Source organism: Parasteatoda tepidariorum, chromosome 8 (assembly GCF_043381705.1).
Source record: "Parasteatoda tepidariorum isolate YZ-2023 chromosome 8, CAS_Ptep_4.0, whole genome shotgun sequence".
NCBI lineage: Eukaryota > Metazoa > Arthropoda > Arachnida > Araneae > Theridiidae > Parasteatoda > Parasteatoda tepidariorum.
The window spans coordinates 79855071-79879265 of NC_092211.1; the positions used below are offsets into that span (position 1 = coordinate 79855071).

A 24195-nucleotide genomic window follows, 5' to 3' on the forward strand; every position below is an offset into this window, starting at 1 on the left:
TTCTACACGCCTGTGGGAGTTTTGATATATTGGTCTAAACATGCGTCTCTCTACTCAATATATAGGCATGCAGATTTTCAAAACACAGCTTTTACCAATTGCAATACACATGCATCAGAAAATTCGATAAAAATTTATAAATATAAATCAAAATAAATAAATCATCTTTTATACTGTAAATATATAAAATGAGAATAGAGCATTCCAGACAATCCCTCCGGAAACATTTTACCGCTGGATACGATTCTACGTATTACGTGTTTACCATCTTGCGTTATATTTGTATTTGTAACATTTACTTCTTAGTATAAATGCGCAGGGTTTCTCAGAAGAGCAGTTTATCACTTATCTCAGACAGAGCGCTGAAGAAATTTTATACATTTCCAGACTTGTTTCGTGAGAATAATAAATTTTCACGATTGAACGGAGATTATTTTCAAATTGTAAGTTGCTCAATAAATTACGAAGATAGACAGTTCTTAAATTAAAGCTTTCTTTGTACTTGGTTTTATTAATAAGTTAATATGTAAATTTTATTACATTTCAAAACTTAGTTCCAAAACCAGCTCAATATACTCTTTCAGACAATAATCTTATTCGGAGTTTGAAATTTCAACAAAAGTATTTGGAATGGAATTTTATGGGTTCTGTGACATATTTTTTTTGGATCGTTTTTCAAAAATACAAATAAATTTTATCTATATTTAATATACCAAATTATAATTAAAAATAGTAAAACTAATGTATTTGCATTAGATAAAAAATAATCATAATATTAATTAAGAAATTATTAATCTTCTGTTATATTTATATTATAAATTATGACTTCTTAGTAGAAATATTCAGGGATTCAACGAAGAATAGTTTATCACTTATCCTAGATAATGGTATGTGGAAGTGATATACAGTGTGTGAAAAAAATAAACAGAACAATCTGAATAATTTTTGATCTAATTATCGGATCTCCACCTTCTAGAATTCAGTCTTAATGGTTCGAAGGTTAATTCGATAATTCAAATATGTTAATTATTTAATAAAGAGTATATTTTTAAGTTACAAAATAAGGCACAAAAACGTACTTAATCTGAATAATGCTTATCGGCTTACTCGGATTTCTAACCCCCAATGTATAGGGGGTAGCCGAAATCTCAGAAATATTTTTTTTAACGGCAGGTACTGAACTTTCATTCTTCCCCTCGGAAGATGCCGGAAGTGTTGTCCATTTAGCGTTATCCAGTGGGCATCTGTGATACAAAGTCACGGAGGCGAGCAACATTACCCAGGCCACACTTCCACGGATACCCGTTCTTAGGGTGGGCCACATTCACGCATCACACACGACAGTGGACAACACACAGAGAGAAACATTCATGCCCAGAGCGGGATTCGAACCCGCAGGCATTGGCTTCGCAGTCAGGCACGCTAACCGCTCGGCCATCTGGCCAGCTATTTGAGAAATATAGTCCCAATAGTTTAGTCACGAGAGCGGCCCAAAATTTAAACCTCTTAATGTGAATTTTACTTTTTGCGTATTTTGACGTTTCCTCAAAAACTGTTTAAGAGAATTTAAGAAATTTTCTAGATAATTATGAAATTCATTTATTCAAAGATAATGTCGTGCGAAAATAACTTTGAATAAATATTTACTATTTTTTATTATTTTATTCAATAATGCGCAAAAACAATTTTAATTGTAAGGTATACAGTTTTTGCATCGCTTTCAAGTAATGTCATTTTATAAGGCAAAATTTCAAATTTGAGCGAAATCGGTCGAATAGTTTCTGAGAAATTGAATTTTAAAAATATGACTTCTTCATAACTTAAAATATTGTCTGCAATAACTAATTAGAATATTTGAGATCAACCCCTCGAATCATTAGGATTGAATGAACGTGAAGATCCAATCATTAGTTCAAAAAAAAATCAGTGGTCTGTTTATTTTTTTTGCTCTGAACATAACAAAACTTATTTCTTGATAATAATAAATTTTTACGATTGAACAGAGATTTTTTCAAGGGAAGATGGTACCCATCGATCTGATGCTTGGTAGGCTACAAGCCACCAGTGGGGATTGAACTCCAGTCCATCGCATTGACAGCTCAATCTCTTTAACCACTGAGCCATCACAGACATTCAATATTTGAAAGAATTTAGAAGAAGGAAATAAAGACGTAGTAAATAAGTTTTTTCATATACATCGTTTAGCAATCTTAAAGATTTTGGGAGTGTCAGAAACTAGGTGGCAGAGTCCATTATTAGTTGCGATTTTAACATAGAAAATAAAGCGTTCTCTCTTGACGTCACAGACGAACTTTAGTTTGACAGCGAATAAACGACTTGTTTTTAAAATTGGACATCTGCGTGTACAATGGGACTCTGCCCGTGAAGACTCTAGTATGCATTAACATAAAGATACGGAACTTTACCGTTTAGCTTTAAGAACGGGCTTTTTCCATAAAATTATTTCTCGAAAGTGCGGAATAATAAAGAAATTAAGAAATTTATTTGGTGCATTTGGTTGAAAAAAAAGACCATCTAGTATTTACCTGAATAATGAAGAAACCAAGAAATTTGTTGCATTTCGTTTCAAGCGAGGCGGTCTTACATTTGACAGAAATAAGTAATCAAAATGTCAAGGAAACCATCATCGTGAACATTTTAAAGGGTTAAGTTCAAATTGCGAGTATTGTAGTTTAATTTACTGATTTCGTTTTGCATGACTAAATCGTCTGTTCTAATTTAATTAATTTCAAAGCTTTTAATTTCAACTGTAACTCATTTTAAATAAATAGGGACAAAGTAAATTCGGATCGTCTTTAATCAGATTTTTTTTCTCCGGATAGTGTTTAAATTTGATTTTAAAAGCAATATATAACAGAAAATAATACAATAGTTAAACAAATGATCGAACTGCATTATTTGTAGAGAATAGTATTAATTTAACCTAATAATAATAAACTTTCTAAAGAACAAGCATTGAGTTTTAAATAATTTATTTTATTTACCCTTTGAAAGAAGATTTAAATGAAAATAACGCAACACACACACCGAAAAATGGCTAAACACTTTGACCCCGGTCAGACAACATAGGAAACGCCTGAGTTGGTACTTCTTCCATACTTCCGCACCACAACCAACAAGAGACTTTTAAGCCACTACAGATTTCACGCGTATCTTGCTGGATATACATGCTGGTTGTTTAATCGGCTGATCGGAATCGAACTCATAACCTTCCGCTCTCCACCAGCGGAGTGACCAACGCATTTGCAGACTGCGCAATCCGAGCACTATATAAAACAACATATTATTAACCTTCTAAGTGATAAGAATATGAGTAAATTATTACGTTAATTACGTATACAATGTATCACTTTTTGATTTAAAAACATGAAATTCCTAAATAGAATTGTCATGAAGATAAAATTCGGTGTCAATGATTTCCATGCTTCTCTTTTTATATTCTCAATATTATATAACATGACATATAAAATACAACATATCGTAAAACTACGCATAACGTGAAGTAAGATTACGCATGTATGTGCGTTGATCTGTATGTCGATTTGAGGGTAAACGATATTTTTTGGTATTCAAATGTATGATTTTCAAACAATGGTCAATATCGACGCGTCTTTGCCCATCACGAAGCTTGCTTTTCTTCTACGAGAAGGAAAAAAATTAGCTTTTTTCCTTCTCGAATTTTAATACGATGATATAAGATACCGATCCGTAATTGTATATCCCGAATTCCGAGTTTCAAATTTTCGAATTTTTATTTCTCTAATAAATGCTTTGCATACAATATGGAAAATACGTAACAAAATAGATTGCATACAATCTATAAAATACGTACAAAAATACACATTGTATTAAACCTTATTTATTGATTAATTTATTACAATTACTTTATTACATACACTACCGGTCAAAAGTTTGCGAAAATTTTGAAATCTACAAAAAAATGGTCTAAATTCAAATGTTCATAGAACTGCGAAAAATCATTCAAATTGCACGAAAATTTGATATGCTCTAAAGTGAACCCTCTACATTTAGTTACATATGATCAAATTGCAATACTTCGTTTTTTACGAATACAGCTTTTCAACTGAATACAGCTTTTCATCATGGGTTGTTTCTATGGTGAAAAAAGTTGTTACGTTTGAACACTTGCCAAACTTGCAAAAAAAATTTTGGTACTTTCTGTTAATAGAAAATAGTCATTTGAGCCGTTCTTTGTAAGCCCTCAAAATTTCAGATCGATTTGATTTTTNAATAGAGAAAACTACACATGTTTTTCAAAATTCTATAACTTCGTCAAAAAAAATTGAATTGATCTGAAATTTTGAGGGCTTACATAGAACGGTTCAGACAATTATTTTTCATTGACAGAAAGTACAAGAAATTTTTTTTGCAAATTTGGCAAGTGTTCAAACTTAACAAATTTTTTCACCATAAAAACATACCGTGATGAAAAACTGGATTCAGTTCGCAAAAAACAAAGTATTGCAAATTGATTATATGTAACTAACAGTAGAGGGTTCACTTTAGAACATATCAAATTTTNTACGTAACAAAATAGATTGCATACAATCTATAAAATACGTACAAAAATACACATTGTATTAAACCTTATTTATTGATTAATTTATTACAATTACTTTATTACATATTAAAATTTTCTTTCTCCAATAACGCAGCAAAGAGATCAATCGCGCTTTAAGCTAAAAAAAAGCTGGTTAAAGACTTCCAGAATATGGTAAAATTTACCAAGTTTTTGGTTCTTTTAGAACACCAAAAATTTACTGAGTACTTTAATTTTTACCGAAGTACTTTGGTAAACCAAATATTAACAATAATATTTGGTTTTATAGTATGTAATAAAATTTGTTAGATGTGTAAAAATTTGGTATTTTTATCATGATACCATAGACCATGGCATAAAAACCATTCATTCGGTTAAGTTTGTGTTTCTTACTAAATGTGTGATAATACAAACTATAATTTAGAAAACCAGAATTTATGGTAAGCCATTTGAATGAAAAGATTACCAAATGAATTGTTCAAATACCGTATATTTCGGTTTTTACAAGCAGAATTAAAGGTTTCTTTTTTACCAGAAATGCTACTACCATACAGCAAGGTAATTTAACAGAATTTGTTTAGCGAAATATCACAGTATGAAGCACTCAAAACAATGTAATCACTGGCAGGAGTGCTCCTCACCAGCAAATACAATTTAAAAGCACTTCAACTGATTGTCCAATGTGGTCTATTATCTTCATAATAAATGAAAATTAGTGAAACAATATTTTAAAAATAATCATAATTTTTTGAAACGCATGTTTTTTAATGAGAAAAAGTTAAAAACCAAAAAAAAATATCGTAAAACTTATGTTATTTTCCTTTGGTTTACTTACTTTAAACTTATGTTAAGAGGAGTTTAAAGTAAGTAAATTTTGTTCCGCTAAATTATGAGCTTGTGGCAATACGATAAGCCACAATTTCAAATTGTTGTGGAAAACATTTTTCGCCAAAAAACATTACGATTTACATGCAATTAATTTGGTGTTTCTTTGTATGAACAGAAACTTATAAAATATTGATTCATACAAAATTAAAAATATATTTAATGTAAAAAAATCGCCACATAATGTAAAAAAAATGTGTTAAACTTATGTTAAATGATGAGCTGATCATGTGTTACGATTTACATACATTTAATTTGCTGTTTTTGTGTATTGTGTTGTTATCTTATCAAAGGCTCACAAACTTATAAACATTCTATCTAGAAAAGAAATAGTGAAGAATGGTTTGATGTAAAGAGAAATATCACCTTAAAAATTATTGTGGCTTATCATTATATTACCTCAAGCCCTTCAAATAATATGCAGCTCCTTATTTTATTATTTTTGTATATACTACTTTAATTTAAAAAAACACCGCTTTTATAAAGCAACATAGATTAAATTATTTTTCCAAACTTATAATCTTATTATTTAAAAGATTATGTGATAAATGGCATTTTATGCGACTATGCAGAGAACTAGACAAATTCAGAAATTCTATAGCGTATACTCTTCAAATAACTAATCTTCAGGCATACTATAGTGTCAAAGAATAGTTAATTTTAAGTAGTTTTTGGGAAAACAGGCCCAAAACTATCTTGTAAACCAGTACGTGATCATCAGAGGTCTACGTGAAATACAATTTTCGATTAGGAAACGCCATCTGAGGTATATTTGCAGTACAAACAAAATGTAGGAAGTCAAGTGGTTTCAAACTTTGGTTAACGAAATTATAAAGTGGGGAAATTTATTGAAAATGTCGTTGAAGCTTGTTCTGTGAACCATACTTCAGAAATTGTGTAAGTGCTGATTTAGTTTCTCTTGTATTTCGAGTGTTCTTCACTTGTGTATTTGAAAGTGAATACAATTCTGAATAGATTTTGCTATCTAGTACACGCAAGTTTGTGGAATGTAACTGATATATCAGAAACACGGTTTCTACACCAAAACTCTATTCACAACGTTAAAAGCGACTACTTTATGTATTTTAAGTTCGTGAATATTGTGATAATTAGCTAACACTTTTTCTTTTAAAAAAAACAATTGCACCAATTTTGATCTAATTATATATTTGCATGGTTTTGTTTGATCAAGTTATTTTTAAGCACTTGATATATGTGAAGTTATTTTAATTTTTAACGAACTTCTTTCGTTTTATTTTAAATCTGTATTATTTTTTAGGAGATTTAAATATTATAGAAGATCCATAATATGCTCAACAATTCGTGATATAATTTCATTTCAGTCAATTTTCTATAGAGAATCGATAGTTGTAACATTTGTGTTTTAAGTTGTTTAATGACAAACATCGAAGATAAATTTTACTAATTTACTTATTAAATATTCACGTTACTAAATATTATTTTTTAATTCTTAAGATATTTCTTTCATTTTTCAGTGAACTATCAACAAAAAATAATGCAAAAAGATATCTAGATATCTAATCTAATAAGATATCCAATAGTAAAAAAAGTTATAAAAGGCTAACAATAAAAATATAGCATTTTTCAGCAGTTAGGTAATAAATAACTTTCCAAATTTAATATTATCCGAAATATTTTTATAACAATATTTATATTTTCAGAATATTTCTATCTTTTTTTACGATTTTTGTTGCACTTATGGCTTTTTCCAATCGGCATTGTTTATATATTTTTTGCCTTCAGTGACTAAGGACCGGGTTCGACTCCCTAGACTGAAGACAGTTTGCCTGATCAAGGTGCACTTCTTCTGATTGTGACTTAGTGGCCCGAAATGCACCCCTTATATAAAATGGCAACAGAGTTAAAAATATTCCGTGGTTTATGACAGTTTGCTTTGATAAAAACATACAACTTTCCAAGATTTAAGAGAAATCTTTTAAATTGCTCTTAAATTGCAGTAATATTATATTAAATAAGAAATTGGTCGTACTTTACAGAGAACTACTTAAAGAAAGAAAATATGATCACACGCTATTTAAGCAATCAAAAGCTTCACATTTTAATTTTACGACCACATAAAACTTTCTAAGATTTCAAAAAATCTATTAAATAGCACCAATATTATATCAATTTAGAAATATATCTTACTTTAGTGAGAAGTAAAGAAGATACACGATCTCAAGCAATTTATGCGATCAAATGGCATAACATTTTACTTTGACGAAAACATACAACTTTTTAAGGTTTTAACAAATCTTTTAAATTGCATAAATCTTATGTTGAGAAATTTCTCGTACTTTACTGACAAATACTTAAGAGGAAAATACGATGATACGCAATTTAAGCAATAAGATTGCGTAACATTTTATTTGACGTCATCATACAACTTTCCAGAATTTAAAAAAAATCTCTTAAATTGCCCTAATATTATATTAAGTGAGAAATTTCTCGTACTTTACTAAGGTGTACTTAAGACGAAAATACCATCATACGCAATTCATGCTATCAAATCGCTTATTATTTTATCTTGATGTCAACATACAATTTTCTAAAACTTAAAGAAATATCTTAATTTCCACTATTATTATATAAGTTGAGAAGTTTCTTGCACTTGAGCAATTTGAAAACATATGATCATATACAGCTTAAGTGATCAAACTGCTTAACAGCGTACAACGTTTTAAGATTTAAAAAATCTATTAAATTGTCCTAATGATATATTAGTTAAAAAATTTCTCGTAATTTACAGAAAAGTAATTAAGAAGATAATTAGATAATGAATAATTTAAGAGATAAAATTACTTAAAATTTTGTTTGGATGACAGCATATTTCTTTTTAACATCCAAATTATTTTTAAATCCAAATTTTATTATGTAAATCAAAGAGCTAAGTTACTAAATAAGCGATATTCAAGGGAAAAAAAGAGGAAATACTTAATTTCAGCATTCCAATTATACAATGTTCGATATTGTCGACAACATACTACTTTCTAACACCCAAACAATTACACATTTTATTTGTTTAGAAATAACAATGTTACATCTTACGAAAAAGTAATTTTCTATTTAAATAACTACACTTTAAAAAATTAATCAACGTAAGAATTTTACGTATTCTTCAATTGTTGAGAAAGTATTAAATTACAGATAAAATAAAATAACAACGATAAAAGCAATTTCGTTTAAGGGTTTCTTCAAAACATATAACTAAAAACGTTCTACTCATTTCATTTCTCCTATTCCCAGGGGAAAACATATACAATTAATTGTTATTTCGAAGCAATGCAATGAGAGAAGTTCTTTTAAAATAAATTCTTAAAGCAATCATTTCCAAAAATATTCAAGATTCTGGGGAAAAAATTAATGCATTTTCGCTTTTAATTGTCCGATAGAGTCGTAAATGCAGAATGTTGATTAAATTATTTTGCTTCGTAAGTTTTGCTCATTTCAATGCAATCATATAATTAATTCTTTAAAATTAAGGAAGACGAATAATGCAATTCAAGTACTGAGATTTTCCGAAACATTTTTTTTAAATTTAATATTCGAAACACATCATTAAACTACATTTTATGTTATTTAAAGCTTAATATTACTTATATTTTAAAAGCTCTTTCAAATTGTTAAATTTTAGTATTTAATAAATATAACTAGAAATAAACTCAAGTAGTGAAATGGATATTATTCGGTGTAGAAATAAAATAATTTGGATTAGGAAAGATTTTAATAAACTTTCATCATATATTTTGGTGAAAGATATTTCAACTTATTTTTTAAAACATGGTGTTGCATATAAAATATTTTTTATCTTGTTTAATACTAATTTTTTAATGCCAATGAATCATATCTCAACACTAAAATGATAAAATAAGTCCAACAAAAGAAGTTATCTATATACACTAATAGCATTAAAAGTTTGTTCTTATTTGTTCTCATGCTATTGTAACTTAATTTTTATTGAATAAATTATCTTAAACTGATGCGGTTAAATATTATTTGATTAAAAACGTCATTCTGTTCAAAAATATAAAAATTGGAAATAACAGTCGTCTTGTTTCAAGCACTCAAAAGCAGGAGCGCCTTTTAAGACTTGAAAAAGGGACTATTATTTCAATTTGTGTACATTTTTGAAGCTAGTGAAGTTTTTAATCAAATAATAACTTAACTACGTCTATTGCTCACTTCGCTCAACAACAGTCACGATTGCTTCACAATTAATTTTGTTTTTCGATGAAAAACAAGTTGTAAAATCAAAATTAAAAATGATTTAAATGAGAAAATTCCAAAATTTTTATTTTATTGAAACATTTTTAATTCCAGAGATAGTTTCTAATTTTATTCGAATAAAATTTCAAATCAAATTATTCTTCTAAACTTACATTTCACCTTCATTCAGAAACTTATTTTACCTAATATATTACTTTGTTTTAGTTCATTAACTTTTTATATATTTTTCATAAAGTTTTTATTTAGCAATCGAGCACAAATTTAGTTCTTTATATTTAAGAATTTTAAATACTAACTTTGTATTTTTTATTTTATTGCCATACGTTGTCCTAACAGAGTTTAACAGGAAATTTGGCATAAAAATAATTTTAACTTATAAAAAAGTAGTTATAAATTATTAAAATGTAACTCTATAACTTATTTACCGTTTGATAATTGTAAATAAATAATTAAATATATTCATGATAAAATTTTGAAAGGTAAATACACTCATGAAATTTTTATAATATATTACAGAAATTATTATATATTATATTATAATTTATATAATAATATATTAATATAATATATAATANATGTTCTAAGGTCGGTTTTACACGGACATTTGAGTAATCCAAAGTTAGGAACATAACATTAGGCTCGACCCCCGGAAAAATCTATTGACGGCAAAGGAGGTGGAAGTGCAGTAGGGATGCACCTGTGAGGTGCGCGCGTCTAACGGAAGGTTAAATATCAAATTAAATTATTAAATATCAAAATAATACAAAATAATGAAAAAAAAGTATGAAAAATATGTTTAATTAAAATTCTGCGTCAAATGGTAAAATACAAAAAGGCGAGGAAATTTATGATTTGATTAAAGCCGAAAGCTGAACTTTTATGGAATAATTTTTGTTTTAATTCAAAATCATAATTGCAATACATTGGGAGGAAAACCCGAAAATCATCCTACAGTTAAATATGGAATAACAGAAACACGCATGACCATGACCTACACTACACAACCAGAGCAAAGAAAGGCAGTTATATAGTAAGCGTATCTTTGAATGCCAAAACGCTTTGTTGGCAAGCCGAAATAAATAGTATTGCATAAAGAAATAACATACTATACATAAAATTATAAAGTAATGGCACTCATGAATATTGATAAAAAATTTACTTTAATTTAGGCCCTCTGATAAATTGCTATTTACCACTCTTGAATTAGAGATATTTGCATGACAATTCTGGGGAAAAAAACGGTATGCAAGTTAATCAGTAATCGAGATGAATCAAACCTAAGATTTCATTGTCAAAAACCAAAAACTGCATTTTTTGAGCCATTTTAGTGTTGTGTAACGGAAAAAGTCATTGTTTTTAAGAAATATTTAGTTCGCAATTCAAAATATAGGGCGAAGCTAAGAAGTTATTACAATCATTATTTACCAGCTTCGTGAATTTAAACTCAAACCTGATCATATATTCTTAATAAAGAAATAAGAGCTTTTTAACGGAAAAAGGAAAGTTTATAAAACCAAATGAGTTGCAAAAAATGAACATATTTTCCATTGGCGGAAGGTAACCCTATCTCAGATAATAAAAATAAAGCATTGACATTGAATAGAAAAATTCAATTTTGTATACAGGTACAATTTTGTTGAAATCATCAACATTCATAGTTGTATAGCTGCTCTGTAAAAAATCAAATTATGGTATAATATACTGGCACTTTGGATGCATCATCCGCAAGATCCATTTTTACCCTAAAATATTATACCATCATTTTTACAATAATATTCATTTGATTAGAGTGATTCAGTGATTTCACGGTAATTATTACTGTCAAAATTACGGCATGTGAGACTTTTTGTTCCGTAACGGTGAAAATGAATTTCACGGTTAAAAGTACAGGCACCTTCGAGTGTTTAAACGTTTCACCGGAATCTTTTACAATGAAGTTTAAAATACATCTACTTGAACTTAAATGTTTTTAAAGTTAGAATTTTATTATTTATAAAGATACTTTTGTGTTTGCTTTCTTCCTGACATTTGCTTATTTTGAAAGATTCGCAACTTGATGCACTAAAAAATAGTCAAGTTTAAAATTCGCAAACACACATTTCCTCATTATCGAAAAACTCATAATTTTTAATATTTTATACTTCCCAAAACCTTACAAAAATTGTAAGTTTTATTTAACAATTATCCGCGCAGAAAATTTAACAATACTTGCATAAAAGTTAATTTTTCCTTACACAAGAATTCAAATAGCTTAATTAAATTTCATAGTCAACGCCAATCAGCTCAACTTTCTTAATTACCATTCTCTGAAACAGAAATCTTAAAACTTTAGTTTATTTAGGAATATAATAGATATGATAGTTTGTTATATTTTAGAATTACAATGCAACATTATAATACAATCATTTTAAAGAGTCGAAATTATAAATTAATTTCATCAAAATAAATCTCAAGTATGCCATGCACCCTTATCTATATCAAAATTAATTAGTAACATTTGAAGATTTTTCTACACGTGTAAATTACATTTATACGGATACTTTAAAATTATATTCCACAAAACATTCGCATATTAAAGATAAGTAGTTAATTTAAAATTGAATTACTTTTAAAACAATGTGAATTGTGGTACTGATAACTATCGTTTTCAAAATATTTAACAGCACTATGTGTACAATTTGATTTAAAGCAGCAGAAGTATTACATTATTTATATTAATAATATTCATATAGGTGTTTAAAAATTCCTTTTCCTAGTATGATTTTATTTAATTATTGAATAAAAACGGGAAGTTAATTTAAGAGTAGTTAAAATGTATTTTCAGAAGAAAAAAAAACTAGAACTATGCATACGGTCATGAGAAGCTTTCTGCTATTTCAGAAAATTTTAAAGTTTATTGAGGATAGTGAAAAAATTCATTTTTAATGATAATAATTTCAAATGTAGCTTAAAATTAATTTGGTTGATAGGTAAAATTCACAATTAGCCAAATTGAAATATCTACGCAAATTATAGCTAATAATTTAAGTTTTCAAAATAATTAAGATTGATATCCTTTTCAAATGTATATAAAGAATAGCCAATTGTTTTATAGGTTTTAATTTGCCTGTACCAAGAAATATTTATAATGGAATACGAAAAATATTTCATTTTCATAGTATAGTTGAAGGGTTTCCAAAATTTTTTCAAGAGTGGAACATTAAATGTTTAATTGTCCTTTGGAGGAATTACAAAACTTAATGAATGAATTTTATTAGCAATCGTAAACATATTAATTTACAAAAAACAATTAATTATTTTGAAAATATGTATAATGTATATGAAAAATATTTATTAATTATGATGAGATTTCTATTGAATGAAAGAAGAGATCAAAATTTCATTATATTTTTTTATAAATATTAGTCTTCACTGAACAAAAAACTATTAATTATTTTGAAAATATGTGTAATGATCTAATTTTTTTTTAGTCATTATGAGATTTTTATTAGAGAAGAAAAAAATTTTATTATATTGTTTTATAAGTATTGGTCTTCACTGAATTTTATGTCAGAAAATTGAATTCACAGGTCTGGACAAGCATTTAGTCTACTTATTAATTTGATTTTAGTGCATACGTAAACTGAAATTTAATAAACTGAAATATGGTTTCCCTTAAAATAAAAACAAAAAAAGCGAAATATAAATAAGAATATTTAACAGAGAAACATACTTTTGTTGAATTAAGTTATTTTTATTCGACGCGAAATACCAATGGAATTTTTCATGAATGCATATCCCTTTCAGAATTCATTCATTTTATTATTATTAGAAAAAACATTGTCATTGAAATCTCTTTCTTCACAAACATCTCAATAAAAAAATTTCATAAAAATGAGGAAAATAATATTAGATAAATAAGGGATTGTTAATTGATTTTCATTATCATAATTTGATTCGATTTGATTTTCATAACTTTTGATTGATTTTGATTATCATAACTTGTTAAACAAAATAACTCTCGAAAGCCCTGTGACCCTTCCTAAGTACCCTATCATTCCGAGAAAAAACCTATCATTTGAGAACCGCTGGTATATTTTAAATCATTTAATAAACGAAGTTAAACAAATTTATTTATCAATGAAACTATTTTTACTAAATCTTAAATTAGCATTCAAACTCTGTTATACTAAATTAGCAGTACAAAATTGCAATACAATTAACTATAGTATTAAAATTAGTGGTAATATTCTCTTAAATATTTATAAGGAGTTTTTTTTATTTTAATTGAGAAATAGGCAATGAAATATATCATTTCAAAGTACTGTTCAAAACTTCAGAGGACTATGATAAAAGAATATCAGTGCTGATAATTATAGTTCAAAAGATAATTAACAGCAATATTCCTTAAAATTTAAATATGAAAGCAAACAGATGTTCAATTCATCGAAATCACCAGATATTTAAATAACAATGAAACTACTTTAGGATTTTGAATCAATATTCAAACTTCGTTATACTGAATTTGCTATACAATTTTTGCTGATAATGATAGTATTCAAAATAGCAGTAGTAGTCTTTTAAATATTTATAAAAAAGACGAATAATTTATTGATTTTAAATAGGAAATATATAAAGAAAATGTCTTAAAATATTTGATTTCAAAATTATGTTTAAAAATTTCGAGTACTATGATGAAATCATATCAATGCAGATAGTTATAGTTCGCAAGTAATTGACGGCAATATGCATTGAAATTTGCATAAAGAAGCAAACAGTTGTTTTATTCATCTTAATCACTAGATATTTAAATATCAATGAAACTACTTTTGACTTTTGAATCAACATTCAAGCATTCTTATACTGAATTAGCTACACAATTATTGCTAACAATTATAGCATTCAAAATAACGGTAATATTCTCTTAAACATATAAAGTGAAGAGTTATTTAATGGATTTTAGCTAGGACATATATAAATAAAATGTTTTAAAATATATTACTAAAAAACTTTTTTTTTTAAATTTGGAGAAATATGAATGAAGCATATTAATGCTAATAACTAAAATTCGCAAAATAATTAACATCAATATGCTTTTAAACTTGTATAAAAAATCAATCAGAAGTTTTATTAATTTTACTTACGGAAATTTAAATAGGCATAAAAAACTTAGCTTTTATAGTAAAATTTAGAAAATTAGCTGCACAGTTATTGCTGATAATTATAGCATTCAAAATAACGTTAATATTCTCTTAAATATTTATGAAGAAAAGAGTTATTTAATGTATTTTAGCTAGGACGTATATAAATAAAATGTTTTAAAATATATTATTAAGAAATATTTTTTTTTCAAATTTGGAGAACTATTAATGAAGCATATTAATGCTAATAATTAAAATTCCCTAAATAATTAACATCAATATGGTTTGAAATTTGTATAAGGAAGCAATCAGAAGTTTTATTCATTTTACTCACGAGATATTTAAATAGGTATAAAAAAACTTAGCTTTTATAGTAAAATTTAGAAAATTTAATAATTAATGTTTAAAAGTTAATTTAAGAAGTCATATTTTTAGAAAAAAACTTACCCTTTGTGTTATATGACGCCAAAAGTAGAAGGATGAGGAAAATGAATTGCGAATTTTGAAATCGACACATCGCATCACATCTTAATGTTTTTACCACCCTTTAATCTTTTTTTTTCTCCTCCCGTACACTTTTCCTTTTATTTATATATTTACTTTTTTTTTTGACGAAAACAAAACTAAATATTCAGCTAAAACATAAACAGTGAAAAGGGGTCGAGAGGAGAGAGGCGGGGTGGGGGTCGTCGTCTCTTGGGATCTGACCCTTGACCCCCCTCGTCCGCGAGGGTTGGAAAACGAGAATCTCGAGGCAGAAGATGCTGACGGAATGGTGATGCAGCTGAGAAAGACATGGGATGTCTGATCCGCCTGCTCTCGCGGAAGGGTTGTAGAGGGTGTTTAAAAGATCGGAGATGCTTTCGAGTCGCCAATAGTTACGGGAATGGTGCCAGAAAGCCAAATCTATCGCCTGTTCGCGGTGATTATGTAACTTCAAAGCTTAAAGTAAGTTTATCAAAAAGTTAAAAGAGTTTCTTAAAAAAATACGTTTTGAGATTAATTATTAATTCAATGATCGTTTCGTTCAAATAGTTTCTATTTATTTGGTATTTTTGTTTTTTTTACGTTTTTATTTTGTGTACTACGCTGTATTTGTTTATTCATTTACGAGATAGTTATGACAATTATTTCGCGAAGTCATTTATGAGATTTGCATAATTGTTAATTTTTTATAATAAGATGGTGGTTTTTCCGAAAAACTAATCATAATCAATTTTAACTTTCAAACATTTTCAGTTTGAAAATTGTTTCCATGTTTTGAATGGTTCTGTAATGTTAAATTATTATTATTATTATTAGAAGCAATACTGCTGCGCAATTGAGAAAACAACATAAGTGTTTCACGATAGATTCCGAGATAAGTGGGATGTCAACTTTTTTCTTTTTATGAAAGCTAGGAAAAAATTTCAAAAAACTGATAAAACAGAATTTATTTTTGAAAAAAATATTTTTGCAACGTATGTAGTTTATCATACAGAGATGCTAAACACGTTCAATTTATAATAATTTATTTTGAATGCTTTGTCGCTTACGTTGATTTTTCTATTGCATGACAAAATACTATGACACGCTCTTTATATTTCATTTATAGCTTCATAACAGTTATTTCTGTTTATATATATTTAAAAAACTTAATTAATTAATAAGTCAGTCACAATTGTTATTTTTATGGATTTCTAAATAGTTATTTAGTCTATACCTTTTTTTAAATTAACATATAAGTATTTGTTCCTGCATGACTAATATCTTCAAAACAAAAAGTAAACACGCTAATTTTAACATCGAATTTTTCAAGAATGAAACTCTTTAAAATTTTAAAATCATTATAAAAAATAACATTTTCACACAGCATAAGATACACTTAAAAACAGGAAGAATTTGGTTTTCTTTTTAACTATCAATTTATTTCAAATTGCTTTTTAATTTGCTTATTAATTATTTTCGCTGTAATAATTTTCAATCAGTCAATAAGTTGTTTTGCAATGGTTTTACTAAACAAAACAATTTTACTAAAATTATACTTCATGTACTTATGTACCATAGTCCAACTAAACCATGAATATAATACCAAAAAAAGCTTTTTATTACAATTTTTCTTTTAGTAACATTGGTCTATTAAACCATGAAACTGATACGGAGTAAAACAAATTTACCCCATCTTTACTTTTTGTATCATTGACCTACAAAACCATTAATCCGATAACAAATTAAATGACTTTACACTTCACATTGACCCGTTGAATCAAGAATCCGATGAACAGTATATACACAATTTAGAATGATATTTTTTAATTACAATATAGAAACAGATATATCAATTCCTTCAATTAATTTTCAACAAGGTATTCCAGTAGGCAATTTTAAATTTTGTTTTTGTTCGTGAAGTGCAACAAGGCAGTCCCATTCTAATATAAAAAAATTAACTACTTTACTCATAAAGCTCTGGATTGGATGGCGAATTAAAACTTTAAAAGAAAACTGCATCTTTCCAATGCAGATTTGGCTTTGGTGAGAAATGATAACGATTTTCATTGTCAAATCTATCCAGATATGCTCTTTATCTATCCAATTCAAGCAAATGAAATTAAAGTAAGGAAACTGCTTTAAAAAATTTGAAGCAGTTTGCCACCCCAGTTTAAAAAAGTGAAGCAACATTTGTAAAAATGAGGAATAAAATTTTCCCAATATCAAGTCGTATATTTTTATTTTTTTTAATATGCCGTATGTTTCTCTGGTTATCTTTATTTCAAACAATTTTTAATATTTGTGATATTGGAGCCCTCTTAAAAACTCTGAAAAACAAAGTGAAATATTTTATTGTGAACGAAGTGAAATATTTTACGGTAAAGAAAATTTTTATCTTTACGGTTTTGAAACCGTTTGAAACTAATAAGATTAAAAAAAACTCTGAATGCAAAACTATATGTTTTTAGCACTCTGCAATCAGCAGGCAAAAAATATAAATTTAGCAGGACTTTAGAAACAGTTTCATCAGCTTTGCGGTACTACCATCTAAGTGTAAATTAGAGTTTCGTATTCTAATAATCAAGGATCCCAAATTGCGGAGTACAGGAAGCTGGAAACTCTTCACGTGTTGAAGGGAACGCTGGGGCTCGAACCCCCGTTCTATTGGTCATGATATTTACAGGTTGGCCCTACCGGCTGTAATAAGTTCCCATCTGCAAGGAATTAAGTCGCTTCAATAGTTGAATCTAGTTTGCTTGACAAAGATCTGGTTGCTTAACCGTATAAGGTTAAAGCAGTTAATACACGGTTTTTCTTACAGTTAGCAGTCTGAATACCATCTTATTTACAGTTTTTTACTGTTTTGTTTCTATATGGTTAAATAACAATTAAATAAATTGCTATTTAATAATTTTTTTCTAGACATTTCTATCAGTGTATAAGGTTTCAAAAATGAAATTGTAAGCGCAAAGAACTTTTAAACAATGTAAAATCCTCAAATTTGTGCTTTGAAAAAAATAATTTAAGGAAATAAGATAAAAAATTTCAAATAATTTTCGAAATGTTAAACTTCATCTTATACTTTGAAGCACAAATCAAATTTTCGGTATTTTTATAAATCTGAGAATAAATAATATTTGTTTCATTCAACTAATTCAACTAATGCTCATTCGAAAACTAAATTAATATTTTTTTATCTCGCAAAACTCTTTATAGAAAGAATTTAAGAACCAATATATTCGTTTCCCGAATCTTTCTTTCTTCTCGAATTATTCTGTGTGCTAGATACTCGATTTAAAACAAATTTGAATATGTTTCTTCTTATTTAATTAGAAAGAGCTTCTTCCTAATTAAGTGCGTGATTTAATTAGCATTCATTTTATTACGAAAAATGTGTGAAACATATTAAGAAATTAAATGAAGGTGGAGTTATATCAAATAATTACGCCATTCTAATCAATCTAATTTTAAATACGCAGCTATATAAATATTTAGATTTAGTTTTTTTAAAAATAGGTTATAGTTTCTTAAGCTAGGTTCAGTTTAATTAATAAGTTTTTTAACAAATAAATTTTCATACGTAAAAATTTTAATTAGTTATTAAATAACTCTTTGTACAATATAAATTAAATAGCTTAATAAAATTGTTTAATTTTATTAACTATAGATATTACAATGCGAATTATGATTAAAGAAAAAACCCATTTTTTTAAATAAATCTATTTACTTAAGAATTACTTTTTTATTATTTTTAAATACAAGGTACTTTTTGATTTCAAAAAATAATGTTTTTTTTTTCCTGTTACCTATTTTCAGATTAAATACCAGCGATTGCTTAATAGACTCTATCATCTGATAATTCAAACATAATTAAATTACTATACGCATATTTCCTTTTTCCTTAAAAAACTTGTTTTTACAAATATTTTTAATAAGAAATTATTAAAAAAAAGGTAAATGACATTTATTACAAAAAGTTTTTAATCATTGTTCGTACAATTCACTCATTACATTCCAAAACAAAAGAAACTTTAAATTAAACACTATTTTCAACTTTTATTTGATTTTCCATATTTTAAAATAAGCTTTGAAAAGTCTCTGATTTCAATGTATTTAAATATAATTTTTTAATTAAATGTGACAAATGCCGGCAGAGCATCACATAATTTAATTAAAATCAAAATTTAAATAAGTATAACCTTCTTTTCAATTTATATTCATAACTTCAATCATATAATCTCGGTCAAAGAAAAGATAAATATTACTTCTAGCTTTTTATCAGTCTCTATTTTTTGCTAAATTATAAATTTTAAAATATTAAATAAAAAATTAAACTAACTTCTTGTAGATTATTTTATTTTAAGAAAATTTTTTTCATTAATGGTTTAGATAACTATTAATAATAATTTATGATACTTTAAATAAATTTGGATAAAACTATTGTAACGATCTTTAAGAATAGAAAGATTTGTTTACACTGGTTAGAATTGAGTTTCAATTTTTCAGATATTATAATAAATAATTTTAAAAAAACTAGAATAAATTCAAAATTTAATTAGAAATCACATCATTTGTTAGGAATTCATGAAATTAATTTTTTCTTCCCCTTAAGTCGCTTGTCACAATTTCACAACCATCTATGAGTAACATCATTTTTATATGACCCTTAGGTTCATTAGCACCCACAACCAAAGTTAATTGAAATAGTCTCTTTTAGAAGAGCTTCTAGTTCATTTTGAACACCAACAACTACTTCTCTTCGTATTAGATCTAGATCTTGAAATTTAAAGTAAGCAACCAAGACATATCGTGTTCACGTAGCGAATTATAAGGCAGTAGGAAATCACATCACATTATCGAGTTCAATTGAAAATTTTCTTCCCAAAAAAATTTCAAACAAAATCATCTCCGTATTAAAAATAGTCTGGTTGTTCATTCTAGGTTCAAACACATAAAATATTTTAATTACTCAAAAATAATCTGAAGTAGTGTTAATACAAATGGGATCGTTAAATAAATATCAAGTTATAAGTGTTCCCTAAAATTGAAACATGAATTAATTTTTGAAATAGTAATTTTACGCTCTTTTATAATTTCGGTCGGGCTTGTTAGCCCGAAAGAAGAACTTACGAAATCAATTAGCAATACTCAAAAACTCAAATTTTTCTGGGACTTTCGGGCAGAGATTATCGGAATTATTATTGTAAAAATTTGGCTTAATCAAACATATATTTAGCACAGTTTGCAAATATTGTCTAATAATATTGTACACAAAATATTGTACTCATGTTGTCTAAATTTAATTTTATATGATCATACTTTATTTTTGCCCAAAAAAAGAGAAAACTGTTGATACTAAGCCCTATAAATAAATCGTAAAGAAAGGTTTAACTTGCAGATGATAACATTTAAATAGCTTATTCATTTTAAAGGAAGAAATTTACAGAATTGTAATTCATGGTGCTCTGATAGTGTTTCAATTTAAAGCTTCTTCAATTGAAATTCGTTACTATACCATCGTAAGTACTTTACAAACAAGTAAAACAGTAACCAAAAAAAGGAATATCAATTAGAAATCTTTCCTTGCCATCAAATTTTTAAAAAAAGGTCAAACTAATCCTTTATCGTCTTAAATGAGGATAGAAAAATCATTTCTTTTTCTCTTTATCTTTATAATTTTACTTGCTCTCGGTCTATCTGCTAACATTTGTATTAAGAAACAGGGTTCCAGTTGAGATGCAAGAGGATTTTTTTACGAAGCTTGTTGCATATAAACTTCGTTATTAGTTTCGTTAATTCCTGAAACAGTGAAAAAATGCAACCAAAAAAATTGATCCAATAATTTAAAAACGAGTTCAAAAGAAAAGCTCTAAAATCCAGTAAAAATTAAAAATGATTAATTAAATTATAATTTCTTACGTTACATTTTTTTTCCATGAACTTTCTTAAACTTTGTTTACTGCTTAAAGATAAATCATTCCATTGCTACAAAGTTTAAATATTATATTATGACAATATTTTAAAAAGATATATTCAATATTTCTAAATAGCACACGAAAATATCTTACAAAATAAAAAAAAACAAGCATAGAATTAGATTTCAATTAAATAGTATGTTATTAATAAGTTTTTAAAACTTATGTAACTCGCCTAACAAGTTTTAAAATCTCAGTCATCAATTTCAACATCTACAAATATTAAATGGATGAAAGCAAATGATGATGAATACCATAAGTGAAATGCTCTGGAGTCAGAACATTCACGTAATAACTATTACCTAAACTTGAGTTCCTTATAGTCATATCAAGGTAATAACTCGAAGAATCAGTAACATTCATTTTTCCCTTTACTTTTCCCTTTAGGGAATTGCGTGAAAGAGACGGTGAAAATCATTAGCCGTTGCTTTTCTTCCACTGCTGTTCTGTAAGCTGTTTTTCTTACACAGAAAGTCGACTTGCGGAGAAAGGATATTTACGAGTTAATTTTTTTTAGCAGGAAGAAGTCTTCCCGTTGTTGACTAAATCTTTAATAGTAATACGATTTTTTTTCTTTAACTGAGATTTAAATGCTTTTATTTTTTATTTTTCATTCACGATATTTATTTTTATTTTTACCATTAATTTTTAATGAATAAAAAATTTAAGTACACTAATTAAATCGTTTTTATTGTTATTTTAAGTGACATAATACGTGATTTGGACGCAATTGTGAAGTATTTTTTGTGTAATAAAATTTTAAAAATGTTGTATTTTTTAATTTTTATTGCTCCACCAAACTTAGAATTTCGTCCCTTAAAAGTACATAAATAAAAATTACATTATTTTTTATATCCGTTACAAAAAACATTTTATCGTTATTATATTAAGGAATAAAAAACTAAAAATAACCCCAAAAAATTCTATTTTACATGAAATTATTTTTGAATAAGTGTATTTCAGAATTAAGCGCAAAATATTTTTGATTCGCTGCGATTATGTCCAGAGATGTGTCAAAATAACAAAAAAAAATCAAATTTACTGCAAGGAAACCGAACTTTCGACTACTTACTTATACAAATTATTGAATCCATACTTACCAGATTAAAATTGTACCTCATATTTTGAGGGTTAAGAATGCTATAATAGCAACAAAAAATGCTGAGAGAGTACTTTTTTTTATTTAATTCTGCAACTTAAAATATCCTCCGCACATATTAATCATCGTATTTATAATAAACCTTGGAATTGTTCAAAATGTCATCTGAATACGTGACAGTTATATCACTATATTCTAGAAATTACCAAAAATGTATTTTATTTTATTTCATAACCGTCGTTGAACAGTCGACCCACTTTTATGGGTTTACGACTACTAATGTTCCGTAACCTTGTAATTTAAAACCCAATCCAGAAGTCCTGGATCGAGTATTGGAAAAAATTTGCCTTCGTGGAGGACTTTTAGATGAAGCTAACCCGCATTTGCGTTACATGGAGAGGAAGACCACTAGAACCTCCCATGGTTAACCTGACGGCAAGGGGACTCTAACCCATGATCCGTCGACCACTGAGGTTATTTTATGCCAGTACTAAGGGCGGTGCAGGCAAGATGTGGATTTGAACTAACCAGCCATTGCTGGGATCCGAGCAAGGTTCACTGCATTGGAAGGCTAACGCTCTATCCTCTGAGTCATCGTCGCTCATACATGATGTATTTTCAAAATATTGATATTTAACAGTATGTTACAATATTTTTCCAATTTAACTACCGTATTTTTCGGTANATTTTATTTTATTTTATGACCGCCGTTGAACAGTCGACCCAATTTTTGGGTTTACGACTACTAATGTTCAACGCCGTAGCCTTGTAATTTCGAACCAATCCAGAAGACAAGGAAACTCCTGGATCGGTACCCCCAGACCATAAATGTATTACCATAAATGCAGTTAAGAAATTACCAAAAAAATATATAGGGTTTAATTAATTCATGTAGCTCCATTTTGCTTTATTATAAAACTATGCCAACATCTTTTGAGCAAATTCGAGATTATCAAAGACAAAGTATGTATAAGCAAGTTTTCATTTGTCATTAGTTATGGTACATAATTTAGAATTATTGAATAAAAGTTATTATTTTAAAACTTACTAAAATGTATATTTAGCAGCAATTTTCTGAGGAAACGTTTATAAAACATTCTACGAAGAAGAAATAACTAGATGTGGAGTTAATGTTGTAAAGCATCTGATTAGAACAGTAAAAATGGCTCGTTGTTTGTTGATTTCCCCGATGAAATTGTTTTCAATATAGATTTATGTTTTCACCAAGGTTGAACTAGATGAAGGACTCAAATGTTACGATCACAATCAAGTTCAGCCTAAGATTTTACATTTCAATTTAGAAGAAAATCGTCTGCTTATCAATATTGCTCAGAACTTTCACTTGATCCTTACTAATTATTGGAATTCTCTTTTCGCTCATTATCGAAAAAAAATCGTTTTAAATATTATAACTACTTTTAATGTGTGCGCCAAAAAAAATATTTTTTCTTTGCTCAGAGAAATCAAATAGTTTTTAGGCTATAGAAAATAAAAGTTTTATTTTTAACTGGATACTTGCAAATGGCGTCATCATATGCATGATCCAGATTCACTGTTGAAACGTAGCATTTGCTTACGTTAGCAAATGTCTGTTCTTTCAATTCCATTTCGAGTAGGCCTAGCATGTCAAACGTGAATTCTCTTAAGTGACACGTTCTACATTCTTTCAAAAAGAAAGATTTATTTTATTTATTTCTTAACACTAAGACATGCAGAAAGTTACGTAGAACATAATCGAACTAGCTATGCAACAAAATTGCCAGATACACAAAATGAAAATAATCATGGTTATAATAAAACTCATAAACAAATAATAAA

The 24195-nt window shown here is 27.3% G+C and overlaps 1 protein-coding gene across 1 annotated transcript in view; it reads right to left on the reverse strand.

Annotated features, from left to right (window-relative positions):
• Window positions 1–15667, reverse strand: part of LOC122271649 (low-density lipoprotein receptor-related protein 4) — a 397919-nt gene extending 382252 nt beyond the window's left edge. The window contains exon 1 of the mRNA XM_043053650.2: window positions 15283–15667. Within this exon, the coding sequence (XP_042909584.1) occupies window positions 15283–15352 (70 nt within the window). The 5' untranslated portion in view covers window positions 15353–15667. The remainder of the gene's footprint in view (window positions 1–15282) is intronic.
• Window positions 15668–24195: the final 8528 nt, after the last annotated feature.